This window comes from Notamacropus eugenii, chromosome 2 (assembly GCF_028372415.1).
Source record: "Notamacropus eugenii isolate mMacEug1 chromosome 2, mMacEug1.pri_v2, whole genome shotgun sequence".
In the NCBI taxonomy this organism is placed as follows: Eukaryota; Metazoa; Chordata; class Mammalia; order Diprotodontia; family Macropodidae; genus Notamacropus; species Notamacropus eugenii.
Genome location: NC_092873.1, coordinates 222,520,108 through 222,542,148, shown reverse-complemented (window position 1 = coordinate 222,542,148; position 22,041 = coordinate 222,520,108). Strand labels below are relative to the sequence as shown.

The window sequence follows — 22,041 nt, the reverse complement described above, 5'->3', positions numbered from 1 at the left end:
CCTGAGGGAGGAGAGAGATTGTCAGATTTGACACCCTAAACCCCCTGCCCCCCCCAAGTTTTTGCTGCCTCTTTTTCTCTCCTTGAAAACATGCTTTTACTCTTTTTAGGAGAGGATATTTCCTTTTATCCCCTATTTGAGGTCCTGAGCATTAGCTGCATTTCCATTGCTTACAAAATCAAAGAGGAGGAGTGGACCTCAAGGAAATAACTCTCAAAGGTAGAAACTTTGAGGAGGAGCTGAGGTTTAGGGTAGCATACCCAGAAGTCTCCCTTCCTCCTTCTAGGCACTTTCTCTCTAGTATTAACTAGTTAATCTCTTCAGCAACAAACTGGCAGTAACAATTCTCTTGATCTCTCAGAATTGGTTGTTATTCTTCTTTGTTTTAATCTGCCCCCTCCCAGTATCTCCTGTCAGAGAACATTTAATAGAGAAATGCAATAGAATTTAAAGTCTTAAACTGCCATTTTCTTTAAGGGAATTTAATTGGGTTTGGGATTAAATTAAACTTCCATTATATTTGGTGGTCCAGTTTCAGTTTGGCACACTTGTTTCAAAATTTTTTGTACCATAAACCCTGGAACTAATTCTTGGAATTAGTCAAACTAAATAATATAATATCCTGGAGTATATTCTTTTGCAACTGTTACATTTATACCTCTGTAAACAAAATTCCTTATGAAGATATACATTGGAACATATTAGTAAAGAATTTGATCTTTAATTGGCAAAGTATGATTAGGACATATTGGAATCTAGCGGTGCTAATTGTCAAATGCTCAAATATCTTCAGCTTAATGTATGTATACCTTTAGATATATCTTGAAATTTTCAAATGAAAGTATTAGCAATTATTGAATAATCATTGAATGTTTTGAAGAATCTTTCAGTTTTATGAAGAAATATAAATGGGCTACCGATGGCCACAGTTTTGCAGATGTTCCATGATTCTCCTCGTGGCTGGATTCATTTAGTTTCAAATTGTTTTCTCTCCTCTCCCTTTTATCATTTAGCAGTGGGCAGCAGCTCATTTACTAGTTGCTCCTGTAATTTATAAATACAGAGTTGTATGTAAAACTTCACATATAGAATGCTTCAAAGAGGAGATGATAGAACTTGGAGCCAATTGTTAACATTCACAGCTAGTATGATTGTGGTTAAGTATTGGAAATTTATGAAAAAATGCTAACCCTTGATAAAAAATTCTGCATGTTAAAAGACTTTATGACAATTTACCAGATGTTTGTGGTTGGTTTCAAAAGAAAGAATCCTTATAAATTGGAAAAGATAACATTTAGTTATGGACTTGGAGTCTCCTTGATTTCAGCAGGTCTACCTGACAAATTTACATGTTAAAAATTACTGGAAGCCTAACAAATCATACTTCCTAAACACCTACCTGATACATGTAAAAAGTTTTGAAATTAACACTTAGATGATTATCAACGTGCTTTAAATGGGGCTGAAAAGCATCTCATTGATTATTTTTAACATTTCTCTAGCATGACGACAGGGATGATGGTGTGGATTATTGGGCCAAAAGAGGAAGAGGCCGCGGCACTTTCCAACGTGGCAGAGGGCGGTTTAACTTCAAAAAATCAGGTAGCAGTCCAAAATGGACACATGACAAATACCAAGGGGATGGGATTGTTGAAGATGAAGAAGAGACCATGGAAAATAATGAAGAAAAGAAGGACAGACGCAAAGAAGAAAAGGTAGAAAATTCCAACTTGTCAGTGAATTGAAGAGCAGTTTTCCGTCTATGGGCTAGGAGGGTGACAATTTGCTAAAACTTAGTAAATCTAATTTTATAAACAGAGCTTGCTATGGTTTATATATGGTATGTAGTTCCCCCCCCGGCTCTGTTAATCTTCACTTTCTGTGTTTTTTTTATTATAGGAATAGTAAATCTGAAGTAAGATTGCAACTGAGAGCAGAACTTGCACCCACCATTTTTTTACGTGATTTTTTTGTTTTCAAAAACGAATGTAAGCATTTTACTTAAATTTTACTGTTTGCAAGTAGTCTGTAGAATTTTTGTTTTAAGTCTTTAAATATCTCAATAATAGTAGAGTGTATGTTGAGGATTGTATTGAAGCAAAGTAGAAAGTTGCTACATACCATATTTGTAACTATCAACTTTTAAAAAAAAAAACTTTTACTGTTTTTGTTATATGCATTGTAATTCTGCTTTGTCTATAAGATATGGTCAAGTACAACTCTGTGAAAGTTCTGATTTTTCCTTCCCCCTGTTTGTCAGTGTTTTATTCTGAAGTAAACTTTAGTGCTATATACAAATCCCTGAACAGAAATTGTTTATACAAATTGTTAATTATTTTAACAGTACACAGCTGTTAGCATCTTCCTTAAGTAGAACACATTACACTGTAGGGTGAAGTGTACTTTAAAGTGTACTACAGAACAAGTTGTGTTGCTTTGGTGAACTAATAATAAGCAAGTTCAGCACTACAGTGAATATTCTAAAAGGGGGAAAATAGCATTTTTGCTCAGCCTAACATTTGAGAAGTAAAAAAGGTAAGCACTTCTCATTGTATACGTAATATTAAAATCAGATTAAATAGTTTGATGAAATGCTTTTCTACTGAGAGCAAGGACTAAGTATGAATGCAGAAAAGCTTGAAAGCCATTCCTTTTTGGCTTCACAACTCACTGTTGGCACTCTTTGAGGACTGATTCATGGTCTTGGACAATCAACTACTCTTTGAGGAACGAAATTAGTCTGTAACTAACAACGTTATAGTTAAAATTCCACCTAATTTGTGCTAAGTTTAAAAACCCTTCAATGCTCATGTGATGTGGCTGATAGCTAGGATGGGGAAGATCCTACAGAAAAATTTTCATGTAGATGCTTGTAGAACCGAAGTATTTAATGGAAAGAAAGTAGTCATATTTTACATGATTTAAATAAGTGAAATGTCTCAGATTGAAAAAGATCAGCTACTTATATGTTAGGCAATAAGGACAAATTATTCACTAGAAGTGTTTTGAATTACTTGTTTTTCAAATATCACCAATAAAAAGTTTTTGTCAGGAAGTTTGTTGCAGCATTGACCCAGCCTGCATTTGTTTCTGTTTTAGTTACAGTTTGTAAAATGGCTTTATCATTTTCTTTTCGGGGTTTTCTTTAGGCAGATAGTCTTGCAGCTGGAATTGTCTTCATTAGTATTTACAGCTTTAAAAGGAATAAAAATCTGAAATAGTGAAAATGAACTGTTAATTCAAACCCTTATAATTGGGGGACAAAAAGGAAATTCTTCTTTTTCAGAGTTGAGAAGAAAACCAAAATAGCTGTGCACAAGTATAAGGACAAGTGCTTGCTATTTCTGTTAAAGTTTTGAACATCTCAAAATGAAATCCTTACCTCTCTTCTGCCCTCATTTTTTGATCAGTGTGTGATCCGGCACTTTGGTGGTTGCAGCAATAGCATTTGCTAAAAAAAAAGCTGGTTTAAAAATAAAATGGGGTTGGGTTGAGGGAAGAAAAGGTAAATATATTTGGAAAAGCAAAAGAAAACTTCAATTATGCAAATTTCCCTGTACTAATTTTCTACCTTAAAGTGTTTTTTAAAACAAGGAAATAATTGTCAAAACAAAAATTACATCATTGCCATTACTCAGGAAGTTACTCAGGCTGAGGTACCATCTTATCAATGAGTTGATCATCTCCAAGCAAACATTTTTTTTTTAAGACACTTTAGCATTTGCTAGATAGATAATTTATTTGAACATATTTGCTACTTTTAGAAGGGACACTCACTATACACTGCTGTACATTTTTGTCTTTCACTGAAGAAAATGAGTGTTTTTCTGTGGTAGTAAACTAGATAGGGCCCACAGGACCTTGTAGTTAAAGGCTATCCTAGGAGCGAACCTCACATCAGATTTTGAAAGCAGATAACACTGCTTTAACTTGCTATCTGTACAACAAATTTTTGTTAACTTCCCTAATTAAGAGGGAAGAATCCCAGATGGGATGCAAATTCATGTCTTTTCAGAGCCCAGGGGTAAAGCACACTGTGCATTTTTTTTCCAATCCACAATTTAGCTTCATAATTACTGACATGTACACCAAAGCTAAATTGCTCTTGTTAAGAAATTGTCTAATGTTTACAGTAGCAGGAAATATTAACCCTTTGGTACCTGCATTGACAGACTTCCTTTTGCCCAGAGAAGGGAAACAAAATGAACCAAAGGATGTTTCCAGGAAGGATTAAGAAAGCTGCTTAATCACAAGAAGGCCATGACTCAGTTCTTAGGTGTGTATACCTTCCAACATCCTAGGAGTTTTACTATTAAATGCAAAATATATTTTTTACAATATCAGGAGTCATTATTCCTTTTTGTCACAGTTTAAACCAGTGTTGGGCATTAATTTGAGAAAAGTCTTCCCCAGTAAAGATGGCTATATAGATGGTTAGATGACTCCAGTGTGATGTATATTGCAATAGGGACCCTTGTAAAATTGTCATATGCCAATAAAATGTCGTAAGTGGTAATGTGTTATTGTTTGATTACCATAATTAAGAATAATTTTTCTTCCTATCAGTTTCTATGACTTTTTTTTAGAACTTGGATTAATTGCCTTCTAAAAACTATAGTTGTATGCTGAGTTCTACTCTCAGGATATGGAAGTGCTTTATTTTCTCAAACCTCATATCTACTAGTTGGCCTGTGGCATTATCAGTGAAAGAACTTAGGCCACATTTTTAGCCACTTATGTCACTATTTTGAGAAAGTAATTTAACATGGGATGGAAATGCTTCTGTTTTTATTTAAGTTTAAACCAACATTCGTTGAAGGTACTGTGTCTAAGTGCTAGGAAAGACTGGGTCTGCTTCTCAAAGATGGCTGATCATTAGTGGTTTAAATATTAAAAATCCATTTTGTCTAATTCTTTGCCAAAAAAATTAGGGGGAGGGGAGGAAGAGAAGGCTACCATTACCTCTTTGAGCAAGATATGATTTAACTCTTAGTACATCTCCCAAGAACTATTTGAAATGTAAAGCTGGTGACCCATTTGATTTTCAACAAAACTTCACATAGATGTCCTGTGATCTAAGGAAAAGTGGAAAATAAATGGTAATAACAAATAGTAATTTCATTGGTTCCTTGATTTCATTGTTGTAGGCACTTTATCAGTGCAAACTGCCACCATCCTTGCCTTCTCACCCTGTGTGAGTCCTAGAAAGAAGAAAATAAAATGGAGACCTTTCTTCCTTAGCAGGAAGCTTTGAACAAAAACGAGAATTTTGCCTTCTACCATATGCCTTTCATTAGCCTACACATAGATCAGATGAAGTATTTGTAACAAGTTAATGCACTTTATACAGTATTGGCTGATGGCCTGCTTGCCAATTCTTAATTGTCTCCCTGAAGGAAAAAAATGATTTAACTTAGGCCCCAGCAACTAATGGCCTTTACCTTGTTATAGCCACAGACTACAGCCCATCCCTGGCCATCCAGCTATGTAAACATATGCTACTGGTTGAAAAGGAGAATATGAGAACAGCACAAATCCATCACCACTCCTGGAAAAACAACTCAGAGTACTCACCTCAGTTTCTAGTCCTTGGATTTAAAGGGTAATAGTCTTTGCTGTCTTATTTGAATTAGTGAGTAAAGACTTTGTTTTAAACTTGTTTAGAAATTCTGGAGTACTTTTAAAGGAAACATTCATTGCATTTGGTATCTTTTGGTAAGAAGCTGAATATCATCACCAATATCATTTCTGCATAAAGAAAAAAGATATATGCTTTTTGTAGAGGTTTTTTTTTTTAACGTTAGTGATAAATTATGATTATCTAAATGGGATTGTCCTGGTAGTCTTTATGTGACGACAAAAAAATTCACTTCCCTTCCATGGAAAAAAACGTAAGCAAGGAACCAAAGTCGGGTACTATTATTGAGACTGTTCCTTCATCTATCTACATTTCTTGAATTCAGAAATGGGATATTATGCTAGTGCCTGGTGCTCATTCCAGAACTTAATGAAAGAAAATATTATACCCTAGGTAGTAGCTATACTTCAAGGTCAGTAATCTGAATTTTGTATAGATTATGTTTTTCCCCAAATTGCTGATCTTATAATATGTAATCCAGAGAGATTGGGTGTTATTGCCATTTTATAGATCAACAGCTACTGGATGGTAGATAGGGGATTAGAATTTGGGTCTCTGGACTCCATCCTTTTGCATACAAATCTATTATTAAACCAGAAGGGGAGGGCAGAAAGAAGGGGAATACCTACAGGCTCTGAGAAAGAGGTAGCCTGAGTTAATGGCTGAAAGTTAGAAACTTGTTTGACAGCATTGGGTACCACTGTTCTTTAGTTTTAGACTTACCCCATAACCCATTCACCTGTCTGGAAAATATTATTCCAGCCATAGGGGGAAAGAACTGGTAAAATCTTATCAAAACATGAAAAAATAACTCCATGCTCAGTTCCTTCTTGCTTTTAGGATAAAATACAAACTACAATTGGCACTAAGATTTCTTCAGTTTGGCTGCAGCATACCTTTCTAAGATTATTGCCTGTATGTACTTCATGCTGCTGACATCTCATTTCTGTCTCCCTGGCCTTGGATGTTCTTGGAGCACAAACTGCTTCTATCCTTCCCTCAGCCCCTCCCCCCAACTTTGTATGTTTCTTTAGAAACAATAAAGGAAACTCCTGGTGAGTAAACTTTTTTTACCCTTGCAGATCATCTTCTTTGCAAACTTAGAATCTTGGAGTTGCCTGGGGCCACTGAAACATTGAGTGATTTGCCCATATTGGTCACACAGCCAGCATGTTGGTCAGAATTCGAATTTACATTTTCCTGGCTCAGAGATCAGTTCTCTATCCCATAAGTCATGCTGCTTCTCAGTGTGTAAAAAATGAAACGCAGCATAATATACATACAAATCTCCCCCTTTCCTCACCAGAATGTAAGCTCATTGAGAGAGAGCATTTAGGACTGTGCCTGGAACAGAGTAGGCATTTAATAAATGCCTGTGGAATGAATAGCGAGTAACATAACTGCAGTTTCTGTATTTTTTTTATAGAAAGTGAAAGGAGCCAATTCAACTTTAATAAAATTTTATTGAGATTAAAGTTGGGGCCTTTAGCATTTTTATATTCATTATCCAAAAAATGGAAAGAGTCTTTGATGAATAATCATTCTGAAACACTGAGCAAATGACTTGTTTGTACTCTAAAAGATGTTGGAGACTACAGAACCCCATAAAACTCTTGAATATTCAGCCTCAAAATTACATTTCATTTTTCTTAAATCTTAAGCCTTTAGGGTATGTATATATGTACAGTGCTAGTTAAGTCCCTGAGCAAGAGTGGTGATGGGACAGGTTAAAGATTTAGGAATAGATGTCTTTACTTGATTTTAAAGTCCTTCAGTGAATAAACAGGCACCATAAAAGTCTCAGCAAACTAAGGAAAAAGGGGTTTGGGACTCTTAGTGGTAACTGATAAAAGTTTGATCATGTAAGTTCTACTTATTAGAAACTTTTGATAAAGTATAATAGTACATTTAGTGAACTAGTAGGGAAAAAATTGGGTGGGATTAGAAAGGAATTTACACAGGTATATTTCACTACTTACTAGAAAAATCAAAATACCTGGAAGGGACTTGAGATAATTTTGAATTCTAAAAACATTTTATGCAAATTAATTTGGCAATTTCCATCAATTTATGATATTCTTGTGTAAATCTGGGTTTTTATATTAGATAGCCAAATCTAAGAAAATAGCATTTATATGGGGCATTTGATTTATAATCAAATATTTTGTACAAGGTTATCTAGTTTTCCTTGTCATCTTTAAAATTTACTGAGTTGTGAATGAGAGAATTAAGTTTTACAAGATAATTGTGGTACAAGTTTTATGAGACAGAAAATTCAAAAGAAGCTAACTCTACCTCAAAATATAAAGGAATAATAATAGTAACTCTACCTCAAAATAAAAAGGAATAATAATAGGTCATCATAATAAAGCTAACATTTATATTGTAATTTAAGATTTTGTAAAGTGCTTTATAAATATTCTTATTTAATTCTCACAGCAACCCTGGGGTGATAGGTGCTATTATTCTCCCTGTTTTACAGATAAGGAAACTGAAGCAAACAGAGGTTAAGTGTCTGCCCAGGATCAACACAGCTAATAAGTGTATGAGACAGGATTTGAATACTAGTATTCCTAGGTCCAAGTCCGCTATGGCACTTTATGCATACCATTTTTTGTTTTTTTTTACAGTGAACTACATCTTTCAAGTAAGACAGCTGTCATGCACAATATAATGTTCTTCTGTTGTTTTTGATCCTGTATAGTAAAATGCAGGCTTGAATGGTTACAGATAATTGACAAATGTAAAAAAAACTTTAATAAGGGTCTATAACTGTAGTGCCAATGCGATATTCACAGTGCCCCCGGTGGCCATGAATATCCCAGTGGAATTCTGAATCGCGAAATACAACAGACTCTCCACATGGAAGACAGAACCAAAACATTTATTCAGACACCGGAAAGCCAAATCCATCATAGTAACAAAGACGTCTATACAAGTAACAATGCAGAGGGCAACACCATCCACAAGCCTTCCCCATGCTAGGCTTTCCCCAAACCAGCTCCATTAAACAAATCACAAGCAGACTCTATTAAACAAAACACAGACTCTCACACTAGCCAGCTGCCTGCTTGCCTGCATCCTTCCTACCTCTGACTGCTCTCATCACTAAACTTCCTCTCAGCTCTGTTCTAGTTCTGCCTCTTCCTGTTACACTCTTCCTGCTCCACCCCTTCCTCTTCCATGTAACTTAGATTCCTGTAACTCAGGCTTCCATGTGACCCAGGCAGGTCACATGGGCCTATTAATAAATGGGATCTTCCCATTTAAATTACCATTACAACAGCACAAAAATTTTGTTCAAAACCCAGTGGATATTGAAAGTACAACATGCCAGTTGAACACCAGTTATTAATGACATCAAGACCAGTGTAAAATGATTTTTAGTAAATATTTATGTGCTCCACAGTTTCATGAAAGCTGTTCCATGTAAGGTCAGAATCAAAGAATTTCATGTTAATGGTGACAGTTCTCCAAAAATTCTTTTCACAGTTGACATTGCATTAAGCCCAGAACATTACAAAACCTTTTTAGCAATGGGAAAAATATTGGAAAACAAAGTAAATGGAAAAAAGTATCCATAACTCCTTATACTAATAGTTAAATATCTCATTTGATCTTCCCAACGAACTTATTAGAACTATACTGTAATTGTCCCCATTTTACAAATAAGGAAGCTGAGGAGAGAGGTTAAGTGAATTTAACCAGGACTAAACAGGTAGTGTCAGTTATCAAACCCAGGTCTCTGACTTCAAATCCTCTGTTCAATTCACCATGTCACACTGCCTCTTTACATATACATATATGTGTGTGTTTGTAGCTGGGCTTGGCGATGAATCAGGAGTTGGAGATCAGCCTGGAATGCATTGAGGAAATAGCAAGAGTTTCAGTGATGGCAAACTGTTTACTGCCACATAGGTCCATCTCTTAGATTTCATTGTGGTGATGCTAACTTATTGTGAGTTCTTGTACGTAAAAGAATTAAAAGATGCCTAGTGGATATAAGTAAATAATGAAGATTTGGCATAAAATATATTATTGAGCCTATTAATTATTAATATTATTATTATTAATGGCCAGAAATGTAGTTGTCAATGATGTGAGGATAGATGTTATTCTCTTACTTTTACTAATTTAAAAGAATAGTTAGGAAGGCATTCTGTGGCCTACAGTGGATTTTTGGGAAAACTCACAGGAATGGCAGATTACAAAATCTCTTTGTTGGTAGTCTGAGAATAAACTGATGGCAATCACAATTGTTCATCTTTCACAAGGGTTGGGTATCTTCAAAAACTGCTTTTTATAGTTGAACACCCAATTATATAAGGCATGATGGAAGTAATAAACAAAGCCCTCATGCCTCCAAAATGTTTAAAAATTATCCTAGTCCAGAGTCTTTGCACTAATATATGAGAAATGTCCAGCTCCTCTATCTTTAATTCGTCTTTTAGAGAGGAAGTTTCCTCTCTAAAGTAATTAAGATGTCATAGGACAAGGATCCTAGATCTTAAGAACAGTAGCCTCTTCTCTCCATACCCAGAAGAAATTGAGGCTAATGACACACCTAAGAGAAGGAAGAAGCTACTGTTTACCTCACTTATTTGAAATACCTCTTGGGTTCACTTCTGACCGTCTGGAAAGGAGAACTCCTGAAGAAGATAGTTAAAGGGGTATGAATGATTTTTAGGAAAATTAAAAAGAAAACAATGTGCCAATTTAAATTAAGTAATTTATTTTGAGAAGCAAACTGCTAAATATTGCCTAAACTCTGCATCCTTGTTCAAATTTGACTGAATGAAGAATCTTACACATTTTGACTCTGAAATGACATATATTAGATGTCTGAGCACATGTGATTGTGCCAGTTTGAATATTTTTCTAAGCTGAAAGAAAGGTTAGATATAGGGTAATTAATTATTTCTTCAGGCTTGTGCCTATAACAGAGTACAGTTCAGAATTTTCTTCCACACCATGTTGCATGTTCGAAGACTCCTATGAAATCAGGAATCCTTTAAGGTAATGCAAGTGGAGACAAGCAAGAATATCTAATTTTCCCATAGGCATTATAAAATTAAGGGAGTATGAAAAAACTGAGGCACTGTGGTGGAGCGAATAGTTTGGAAGACTTGGATTCTTGCTCTGCCACTGACACTAGCTTTGTGTCCTTGGGTGAGTCACTTACTAACTTCATTGCCCCCAGGCAATCTGCATTAGTGGAAGGAGTTTCTCCTTAATGAATAACTTTTTAAGAATGAAGTTATCAGTCCAGCTTTTTTCTGGTCCCCCCTATCCCCCTCATAATTCTTCCCTATTTATTGTCATTTAAGACACAGCATGATCTTTATAAAATCACATATAGGAAAGACAGGTACCTTGAAGGACAGGTTAGGGATCTCCCTACGTGGAAATGACCAATACAGGATCAGAATTTTCTATAACCTAAATCACAGGGTATTTCATGAGAGACAGAGGTTACCTGATCAGGTCTGCACAGCTAACATCTAAAGTCAGATTTGAACCTCTGCCTTTCTCACTCAAGCCTAATGTACTTCATCCATTATGCCATGCTGCCCATATTCCTCATAATAATAAAGACATTTTCCTTATTTTTTCCAGGTTTTTGATCATTCCAAACTATGTCATTATGTCAGAAAGGCATTCTGAAAGATAATTTGAGTGCCTCCACATTGGAAAAGATTGGGAAATTAGTACAAATACTTTATATAGGAAAAGGTGACTTTTTAGGTGATTTAGTGGGTTGTTTTTTTTTTGAAGAATACATATCTGATTCCAATTTAAGTTACATGTTAATATAATATGTTAATGCTTTGGAAATATTTTACATACATTGTTAAGTCGATTCAATTTAAAACCACAGATTTCCTAACTCCTTTGGATGTTTCCCTTTTTGGGGAAGAGGGCAGAGAACCTGATTTCATTTTTTTTAACTCTGGATGACATACTGCTAGATGTTGGAAAATTCAAGTTGAAAACAGTATGGTAAGAAAAGAGTATTTTATACTACATTAAATAAAGTGCTATAACACATGTTTCTACTTTAATACTAAAAAAAAATCATTTCTAAATGAGTGGCTTCTGGGAAAAGGATGAACTGAAACATTTCAAACAGTATTCTCTGAAATAAATACTGATATTTCTATAGTCTCACAGGATCACAATAAGTGATTTTACAGTTTCTTGATTTAAAAAAAAAACTAGTAAAATCTCCGAATTCTCTGGGATGAAATGTAAATAGTATGAATATTTAAGCTGAGGAGAGATTAAAAAATATAGCTGGCACTTATCTAGTACTTTAAGTTTGAAAAGTGCTTTTACACACGATCTCATTTGATTCTCACAAAAATCCTATGAAGTAGGAGGTATTTCCTGTTTACATATGAAGAAAATGAAGCTGATGGAGATTGTTTCTTTTTACACAATCACAATAAATTACACAGTAAGTATATATGAGGTACTTGACTCTGCAGCACTCCATCCATTGTGCCGTAGTTGTGATGTTTTTCATGAATTAAGTAGGATGCCATTTAATTATTACAAGAGTAATTCATACTTCTGGCATTTTTTGAAAAAACCATACAACTCTGCTTGTCTGGTCCACTAGAAATTTAGTGGTGACCAGGACCTTCTCTATTGTATCACAGTCTTTTTTTTCTTTTTGTAAATTTTTAAAAATTTAAGTTTTCAACATTTGTTTCCACAAAATTTTGAGTTCCAGATTTTCTCCCCATCTCTCCTCGTCCCTCTCCCCAAAGTGACGAGCATTCTAATTACCCATATCACCAATCTGCCCTCCCTTCTAACATCTCTCCCTTCTCTTATCCCCATCTTCTCTTCTGTCCTGTAGGGCAAGATAAATTTCTATACCCCATTACCTGTATTTCTTGTTTCCTAGTTGTAAGCAAGAACAATACTCAACAGTTGTTCCTAAAACTTTGAGTTCCAACTTTTTCCTCCCCACCCCATCCCCATTGGGAAGGCAAGCAATTCAATATAGGCTATATATGTGTAGTTTTGCAAATGACTTCCATAATAGTCATGTTATGTAAGACTATATTTCCCTCCATCCTATCCTGCCCCCCATTTCTTCTATTCTCTCTTTTGACCTTGTCCCTGCCCAAGAGTATTGACTTCTAATTGCTCCCTCCTCCCATTGCCCTCTTTTCCATCATCCCCCCCACCCTGGTTATCCCCTTATCCCCCACTTTCCTGTATTGTAAGATAGGTTTTCATACCAAAATGAGGGTGCATTTTATTCCTTCCTTTAGTTGAATGTGATGAGAGGAAGCTTCATGTTTTCCCTCTCATCTCCCTCCTTTTTCCCTCCATTGAAAAGTCTTTTTCTTGCCTCTGTTATGAGAGATAATTTGCCCCATTCCATTTCTCCCTTTGTCCTCCCAATATATTCCTCCTCACCCCTTAATTTCATTTTTTTTTTTAGATATGATCCCTTCCTATTCTGTGTGCATGTGTGTGTGTGTGTAATCCCACCAACTACTCAGATACTGAAAAAAAGTTTCAAGAGTTACAAATGTTGTCTTTCCATGTAGGAATGTAAACAATTCAACTTTAGTAAGTCCCTTATGACTTCTCTTTGCTGTTCACCTTTTCATGCTTCTCTTGATTCTTGTGTTTGAAAGTCAAATTTTCTTTTCAGCTCTGGTCTTTTCATTAAGAATGCTTGAAAGTCCTCTATTTCATTGAAGGACCATTTTTTCTCCTGAAGTATTATACTCAGTTTTGCTGGGTAGGTGATTCCTGGTTTTAGTCCTAGTTCCTTTGATTTCTGGAATATCATATTCCAAGTCCTTTGATCCCTTAATGTAGAACCTACCAGATCTTGTGTTATACTGATTCTATTTCCATAATACTCAAATTGTTTCTTTCTAGCTGCTTGCAATATTTTCTCCTTTACCTGGGAACTCTGGAATTTGCTACAATGTTCCTAGGAAGTTTCCCTTTTTGGATCTCTTTCAGGAGGTAACAGGTGGATTCTTTAAATATTTATTTTGCCCTCTGGTTCTAGAATATCAGGGCAGTTTTCCTTGTTAATTTCATGAAAAATGATGTCTAGGCTCTTTTTTTGCTCATGGCTTTCCCATCCCATAATTTTTAAATTGTCTCTCCTGGATCTGTTTTCCAGGTCAAGTTGTTTTTCCAATGAGATATTTCACATTATCTTCCATTTTTTTATTCTTTTGATATTGTTTTGTGATTTCTTGGTTTCTCATAAAATCATTAGCCTCCATCTGTTCCATTATAATTGTTAAAGCACTATTTCTCCAGTGAGCTTTTGGACCTCCTTTTCCATGTGGCTAATTCTCCTTTTTAAAGCATTCTTCTCACTGGCTTTTTGAACCTCTTTTGCCAATTGAGTTAGCCTATTTTTGAAGGTGTTATTTTCTTCAGCATTTTTTGGGTCTCCTTTAGCAAGTCGTTGACATGCTTTTCATGATTTTCTCGTATCATTTCTCTTCCCAATTTTTCTTCCATCTCTCATACTTGATTTTGAAAATCCTTTTTGAGCTCTTCCATGGCCTGAGACCATTGAATATTTATTTTGGATGTTTGGGATACGGAAGCCTTGACTTTTATGTCTTTCCCTGATGGGAAGACATTGTTCTTCTTCACCCAAAAGGATAGGAGAAGATATCTGTTCACTAAGAAAGTAACCTTCTATAGTCTTATTTTTTATTTTATTTTTCCCTCTTTTGGGCATTTTCCCAACCAGTTACTTGACTTTTAAGTCCTTTGTCAAGAGTAGGGTTTACTCTGGGGATCTGTAAGATCTCAGTTCCTCCAAGGTGGCACAATCAAGCATGGACACTGGTCTGGGAGCAACCAGAAACTTTTGTGCCCAGAATCTGAGTAGTAGTATCCTCTTCACAACCACCTGGTCTCCAGTTCCACCAAGCCAGCATTGGGGGGCTGAGATTCAGACAAACTGCTCTATTCCCCCAGGGTTTTGGCTGGGGCGGGACTGCCATTCAGTGTGAGATAAAAATCAGCTGCTCAATTCCTCCAGGAGCATTAGGTGGGGGCAGGGTCTTCACACTGGGCTGAGGTAAGGATCAGCTGCTCAGTGCCCTCAGGGGTTTTAATGATCCAGCTGTGGATGAAGGCTGCTGTGGGAGCTGCTGCTGGCTGTTGCTGCCTGCTGGGGCCTCTGCCACTGCCACCTGAGGCCAGAGCTATGGGAAGACCCTGCTCCCATCTTGGCCACCTGTGGGTTGAGGGATCTGCAAATCACTGCTACTGATGCTGGCGATTCTGCCCCCAAGGCCTGCTTAGGTCCTCCTGGTGCCATGCTGCCTGGGTTTGAGAGACCTCTCCCATCGGCCTTTCAGGTCACCCTGGGCTGGAAATCTCCGTTGGTCTGTGGCTTCTGCTGCTCTAGAATTTGTTGAGAGTCTTTCTTTACAGGTATTATATATGGGCTGTGGGGAAGAGCTGGTGTATGTGGAGTCTTTGTACTCTGCCATCTTGGCTCTGCCCCCATCACATTCCTTTTTGCTGTATTCTACCACACTTGGAAACATGGCTTACCCTACATGAGAGTCAACTATCACAAATTCTAAGGATGCACCTGTTATGTACATGATATAATGTGGAACTGGGGTGTGTAGGATGGAGATCTCTTCATCATGTCATTTCCCTTCTCCCAAACCTAAACTCTGCTAGGCCTTAGGCATTCAAAACTTCTTCCCTCCTACTTCCTCATCCAAGCTGAAGGACAGATGCTCAACATCCACAGTAACAAAGTATGCTCATTCCCATCTTTATTCCTTTGTTCATATTGTAGTTGTATTCTCCTGTCCCTTTCCAAATTTTCTTTCAAACTCTAGCTTGAAATCTTACCTCTTCTATAATACCTTTACAGAGTTAAGAGACTACAAATCTAATCCAACTCCTTAATTTTATAAATGATAAAACTGAGGTGACCTAGAGAATTTAAATTTTGGCCAAGGTCATACAGGTAATAAAAAGCATAGCAGAGATACCTATCTAGTTTTTAAAACTTGCTATTTCAAGCTTTTCTCTTAATTTTCACTAGTTTTTCTTAATACAATTTAAGGATATACTGTTTTATGTTTCTTGTTGTTTCATGTATTAGTCTTTTACAAGATGGTAAATTCCTTGAATGAAGGGATGAATTTTAAATTTCTCCAGGTTTTCACTAGGTGCTCAACAAATATTTATTGAATTAGTAAAGTCAGAGCTGTGGTGACTGGTTTTAGCTATGAAAGGTAGAGATACTGCAGAAACAAATTTCAGTGTTGGAAGACTGGTTTACATCTAATGACTCCCTTCAGAACCTACTACATTTCTTGCCCTCTCCCCTTCTCCAATGCATGCCTTATTGCAACAAGGGAACAGATGTTTTAATTATCATAAATTAGAGATTTCAACTTAAAGAGCACTGGTTCATACTTTTAGGGAATAGTAAAATTCCTGTAATTTAAGATAAGGTCTTTTGATATTAGTTTTTATTAAGCTCTTAGGCCTTTAGTGACTTTTGACTACTTTTCACTGCATTCATGGTTCTATTTGAACAAAATTCATTTATGTTTTAAATAAGTTTTCTCGAATTGTCCCAACTGCAGGAAATGCAATGCTTCTTTGTAAGAACTTTTTGAAACCAAGTATTTGGATAAGAGTCATAAAAGCACAAAATATTAAAAGCAAATAGCCTTGAATAAGAAACATTTGCTATAATGGTAAAAATAAACATGGGTAAGTAAGATGGTGAAGGGAGGGAGGGAAGAGGTGGAATTATGTTAACCACACACTTAAAAACACATGAAAATAAGCCGTTAGGTTTTATATGAGAAGTTTTTGATAACCACTTTCTCTTTTGCTGTTTGACTAGACTATTAAAATCAAGTACAATTTCAATTTTCACTTAAGAGAAAAAATAGATTAAAAAACTTCTTGCCTGAAGAGATGAATGAAAAATTTCAGGATGATCCAGAAGCGTGAGACCAGGATGATACCCTTTAGCAATTGTTACTCTTCTGTGGGTCTGAAGCTAAATCTCATGACAGTTGTTAAGGCATCCGTGCTTGTAAATGCGTTTGGAAACATATAATAGACCCTTCCTTGCGATCATACATATATCCCTTTAAAAATGTAAGCAGAGACAGACAGCACAAATTTATACTTTTGGATGTTTATTTAATTCATCAGTTATTTCTGTTTAAAAACTGTTCTTATTTGCTATTAATGAAGTATCTAGTATTTAACCCTTAAGATTATCTTTCACACTTAGTTTCTTTGAAAGCTTAAAGCTTTTATTTAATGTATTTAAAATAAATTGTGCTTACTGCAATAAACCCAGGAATAATACATGAATCTCCTAAAGCAGATTCATAACCATTCGAAAGTTTCACATAGGAAAAATCAAATGAATGAAAAATGCATACAGTTTAGATCGTTATGGCATGGCAAGTTGTATGGCCTATTGAATTAGTCCATCAGTGCCTCTGTTTTGGACAGGCTTCAGACAGAAAATGAGTTGGATCCAGATTTGGCTTTTAATAATTTCAAGCAGCTCCCTAATACAAAATCCCACTGAATTCTCTTTCTTCTAAATTAATAATCTGTATTTATGCCTTTAAAAAAAATCAGTCATCTCTCTGACATATATCCCAGTCTCACTAAATCTTCATATTCAAAAATGAGTTTGGGCAAAAACTAAGTGGGTCTGACAGTACAAACTACATTCCATTCTTTTATTTTCCTATTAAAATTTTTTCTCATCATTCAAGGAATACAAAAGAATCGTTTAAAAAACTTCCCTACTCTTCTGAAATCTCCTCTTTTTCTCCTGAAAGTCTCTTCTCCTTTTTTCTGGGATCAAGATTAATCTTTGCACAGCATTTTAATGTTAGTATTGTCATGTATATTTTCCTCTTGGTTCTGCTCTCTTTAAACTCCATCTTTTTAACATCACTATTTTTGCTGATACTGTGTATTGGGTGAATTTTGGAACACTACAATTTTAGAAGAATGAAAAACAAAACAGCTTCAAGCTCAGTGGATGCTTGGTAAGTATAAGGATGATGCAGCAGACTATTATAAATGTGTAAGAAATTCTATAAAAAAGAATGGAGACTGATGGTGTAGTAATAGACCAATAACAAGTGATGTACATGCTAAGTGTAGCACTGGTAAATATAAAAATCAAAAGATTTAAAGGAGGGATTCTAGCAGGTTGGTTTGATGCCCTTGGGAGGACTTTAAGGACATGAAATAAAAATCACATAGGATGAAAAGTAATGGATGGCATACAATTCTTAAGTTCTGGGAGTGTCAGGATCAATGAAATAAATCCATTAATTAGTATTTCAATAAATTCTTAAAAGTCAATCTTAAATATAGCTGATGACTCTTAAGAGGGCCAAGGAGAAGGGTAGGGATATGAGACAAACGTAGGTGATGTAAAAACAAAAGATATCAATAGAATTTTTTTACACATTTTGATTAGATTTTAATGTTTCCACAGTAGTACTCCTGTAACTTGACTCTTATTATTTAGTGTGTTGCTTTACTCTCTTAAATAAAGGAAAAGGATAGAACATTTTCATAATTAGAGACAATTTTCAAAAGTATTTGATTTAAAACATTTTAGTACAGAAGACAGCAGTTGTTTTTATATGGAGAAGATTCTCTCATGAAACAATTTTTATAACCTTTAAAGAAGCAATCAAGCCATTACAAAATATAGGTTGAGACTAGACCAAAGTCAGTTGGTGACTGAATTGGGATTAGAATCCAAACTCCTGACTCCCATACTCTGACCCACTAAAGCATGCTGCAGTATAGATAAGAGTGCAAAGAAAACCAATGCACAGAACAATGCCTCCAAAAACAAAAACATAAATCTCAAGAACCCTGGTGGTAGGTGCTATTTACATCCTCATTTTATTGATAAAGAAATTGACGTAGATTAAGTGACTTGCTCAGGATAACACTGCTAGTGAGAGTTTGAAGCTGGATTTTAACTGGGTCATCCTCACTCTAGTACACTTATCTGTCCTCTATGACAACCACCTGCCCCCATTTAACCATTAAACTCCCTCTTTACATTTCAAAAACTCCTTAGTTATGCCCTTTTCTTTGTCTTTACTCCAGTTTCTTCTGGAGTTTTCTCTAGCCACCTGCCCCCACACATCATCCTACCTACTTAATTTTCATCATCTATGTGATTGTCCTTCCTTGTTGCCTACAAACAAGCTCAGATCTCTCTTATGCTTAACAAATTTTCACGTCCCTACTGCCTCTGAAAACTATCGTCCTATATATCCTTTGCTTTATACCCAAAACTCCTTAGAAAAAGTTAACCACTCTCCTCCCCTTTTACATACTTTTCAACCCATTTCAATTTCATCACTCATCCAAGACCATCTCCAGAGTTACCAGTGTGATCTCTTGACTGCAAAATCTGATGACTTTTCAACTACTCTGAATCCTTAAGGATTCTGCAGCTTTTGGAAACTGCTGACTGACCATTCATTTTTGTCTTGGCATTGTTTTTGTGTTGTCAGTGCCTCAATAAAATAGCTGGTTAATAACGGTGTATTGATTCACTGATTGTTACTTTAAATTCCTGGCTTTTGGCCCTACATTTTTACCATCAAAAGTTGACTACATGGAACAGTTAGTTAATCCAAGCAGTCTATTCATTGGAAAAGAAACTTTTTTAAATCAAGCGTACAGAGCCTTTTGACAATTAAAAAATTTTCAATTGATCAAGTAAAGCATTTAACAAGTACTTGCAGTGTGCCAGGCAATGTGCTAAATGCTGAGTACACAAATGTAAGGACACAAAAATACACCCTACCCTCAGGGAGCTTACCATGTAAACAAATAGGTACATACAAGATACAAAGTATAAGGAAAGGTAATTTGAGGATAAAGTTCAATATGACTTAATTTCAACCACTTTTAGCAAAGTGATATATATATATAGTGGAAACAACTGATTTCGAAGCCAGAGGGCCTGGATTCAGATGCTGACTGCTACTCAATCATTTATTCTTTCTAAGTCTTAGACTTTTAATCTCTAAAAATAAATTCTTTTAGATGATCCTTATGATCCTTTCTATCTCTAAATCTATGGTCCTCATATAGAAACACAGCTGTAGATAGGATTCTTAGTGCTGTCCAAAGTTGGCTTTTGCTGGCCATACACACGTATACACAAATTGTTACAGAAATTAAATGCTTCAACTAAGAATTAGGTTTAACAGGAATGGCTTAAAACAATTAAAAAAGTCACAAGTTTTCTGGGCTCCAGTCAGTTAAATTATTCTTTCCAAAGTATATATCACCTAACCCCAACAACTGAGGCTGGGAATTAACTCCAGAGGATCCACATCACCTCCAGGTTTAAATAGACGATCTGTTCAAAGCCTTTCACTACCTTTCCGTTCTTCACGTCTTAATCTCCCCCGATCCAGTGACACCGACCCAGTGGCTGTTTCTCACTCCGGACCCCATTTCTTATGTTAATATTAACAGGATTTTACTGAGCCAGTCTCTTACCCGAGAAGGATGAAACAGCCGGCTCGGGGCAAAGTACTAGATTTCCGGTAGCCGTTTAATCAGTTCACCCGGAGGAACGGATGCCCTGCACCCTTAGCTTGGAGCACTCCAAGCCTGGGCTGCCCTCCCTCCGCACCTCTGCCTCCCGGCCAAAATCCCATCTACGAGTAGCCTTTCCCTAGCCCCGTCAATGTTGGCGTCTCATTCCCATCGGGCTGTGAATGTCCCAGCACAGAGCCTGCAGAGAGCACGTGACTAAGAAATGCTTCGTGATGCGGACCTCCCGAGGCCTGGATGTGATTCCTGATCCGGGTGCCTCTTCCCTGCCCCCTGCCGCTCACTGCAGCTGTATCTGGGCGTGGGGAAGACCTGGTGTGAAGTGGGTGCCCCTTAAAAATACTTGGTAGCCCGAAGTTGCATTCTCGATGACAATTGAGCAGCCTAAGGGGCGCGGGTGGCACAATTAATTAGGAACCCACGGCATTAAATGCGGCTGTCCAGCCAGCAAAATGGTGCAAAGTGCCACCGCCCCAAATGCTCATCCCTCACTGTTCGGGGGAAGGGTTACGAGGGTTCTCGAAGCACTGCCAGATCTGAGTGAGCACAGTTCACACTGTCCGAGCCGGGGCTGAATTTGGGACCAGGCCAGGATGCTTTGCCAAAGTGGAAAACGCCCGAAACGTGAGCCACTCAGCCTAGAGGGCGATAAGAGCGAGCCCCGGGCCGCGGGAGGCAGAAGGGCCCCGAGATAGCTCCGAGCTGGAGGCGAGGGTGGGTGTGGCTGCAGCGGCCCGACATCCCACCTGAACTTTGGTGGCGGGCCGGCAGGCGTCCAGCAAAAAGCGGCGGGGAAGGAGGACGGGCCACATTCCGGGGACTTCCGGACACTCGAGGTGGCCCCGAGGAAGCAGAAAGCGGGAGCGTGGCGGTACGAGCTCTAACTCAGGTCCAGCGACCCAAACCCCACCAGTGGGCTTACCTCGGGGCCGAAACCGGTGCTTGGCTTGCCCGGCGGGAGTTCCCATTGGTCTCCCGAACTGAAGACCCGCCTTCCCAGGGGCGGGACAAACTCCCTCTGCCCACGCCCATGTTTTGATTGTCAGGTAAGACCGTCCAATGGTGGGCAGGAAGCTGCAGGTCGGTCCAATAGGAAGCTCTTTAGGTCGTGGCGCGCGGAGTTTGAGTGCTCTCGCTCGCGGGTGACGGCCTCAGGCGGTAGGAGGACGGAGCGTGAGCTGCGGGGGTGGGTCGGAGGACGGACTCGAGGCTGGACGGTTGACGCGAGTGCGAGCCCCCGGCTCCCGGCGGCCTCTCGAGGGCCCGAGCGGAGCGAGAGGTGAGTGAGGCGGCGCCCGGTGGACGGTGCCACGGCTTCTGCCTCCTCCTTCCCCGGGGTGGTCACCGAACCCGGAAGCCGAAGCCCGGGGCCGAGGAAGGGGGAAGCGGAGGAGACGAGGGTCTGGGCCGCGACCCCGGGGCCCGCCCGAAGCCGAGCGGGCAGCGGCACTTCCTCCTCCCTCAGTTTGCTCTGCGGTGGCGTGGCCTAGATTAGATGGACCGCCTTTGTACTCAGGCCTTGCTCAGGCACGCCCGCCTCTTCGTGAGCCCGTTTGGCGTTTTCTTGGCACAGGTACCGGAAGGCTCTGCCGGGTCCTCCTCCAGCTCGTTGTACGGAGGAGGAAACGGAGGCACACAGGGGCACCCGGCCGGGGTCTTAGTTCGAGCTCGCGTGTGGTCCTCCGGCCCCGCCGCTTCCCCTGCTTGCCCCGAGCCTGGAGGACCGGGTGGCTCGCTGCGTCCCGGGCCTGCCTCTGTTATCTCTACCCCGGCGTTACAGT

The 22,041-nt window shown here is 38.1% G+C and overlaps 2 protein-coding genes and 1 long non-coding RNA gene across 29 annotated transcripts in view; 2 read left to right on the top strand and 1 right to left on the bottom strand.

The window, feature by feature from the left end:
- BCLAF1 (BCL2 associated transcription factor 1) overlaps positions 1-5,603 on the top strand; it is a 37,719-nt gene extending 32,116 nt beyond the window's left edge. For 9 of the 15 annotated variants that reach the window (XM_072637665.1, XM_072637662.1, XM_072637660.1 and 6 more), the window contains one exon: positions 1,503-4,516. In XM_072637665.1, coding sequence (XP_072493766.1) covers positions 1,503-1,745 — 243 coding nt within the window. In that variant the 3' untranslated portion in view covers positions 1,746-4,516. Of the gene's footprint in view, positions 1-1,502; positions 4,517-5,451 lie in introns of those variants that run through there. The other 6 variants (XM_072637661.1, XM_072637658.1, XR_011973292.1 and 3 more) reach the window with 5 other exon arrangements.
- Positions 2,820-21,272, bottom strand: LOC140522343 (uncharacterized). 7 transcript variants are annotated; one of them, XR_011973296.1, is made up of 4 exons: positions 20,204-21,000; positions 16,593-16,776; positions 5,575-5,748; positions 2,820-5,075 (listed from the first exon to the last, which is right to left on the bottom strand). It is a non-coding gene; the product is annotated as an uncharacterized lncRNA (long non-coding RNA). The 7 variants fall into 7 exon arrangements; XR_011973298.1 differs by lacking the exon at positions 20,204-21,000 and adding an exon at positions 21,183-21,272 and having other exon boundaries at positions 2,820-5,748; XR_011973301.1 differs by lacking the exon at positions 5,575-5,748 and having other exon boundaries at positions 20,082-21,175.
- Positions 21,273-21,343: 71 nt separating this feature from the next.
- The window catches only part of MTFR2 (mitochondrial fission regulator 2), a 97,329-nt gene continuing 96,631 nt past the window's right edge, over positions 21,344-22,041 (top strand). For 5 of the 7 annotated variants that reach the window (XR_011973294.1, XM_072637674.1, XM_072637673.1 and 2 more), the window contains exon 1: positions 21,383-21,539. The gene's annotated coding sequence lies outside the window, so the exon portion shown is untranslated. Of the gene's footprint in view, positions 21,540-21,616; positions 21,834-22,041 lie in introns of those variants that run through there. The other 2 variants (XM_072637670.1, XM_072637671.1) reach the window with 2 other exon arrangements.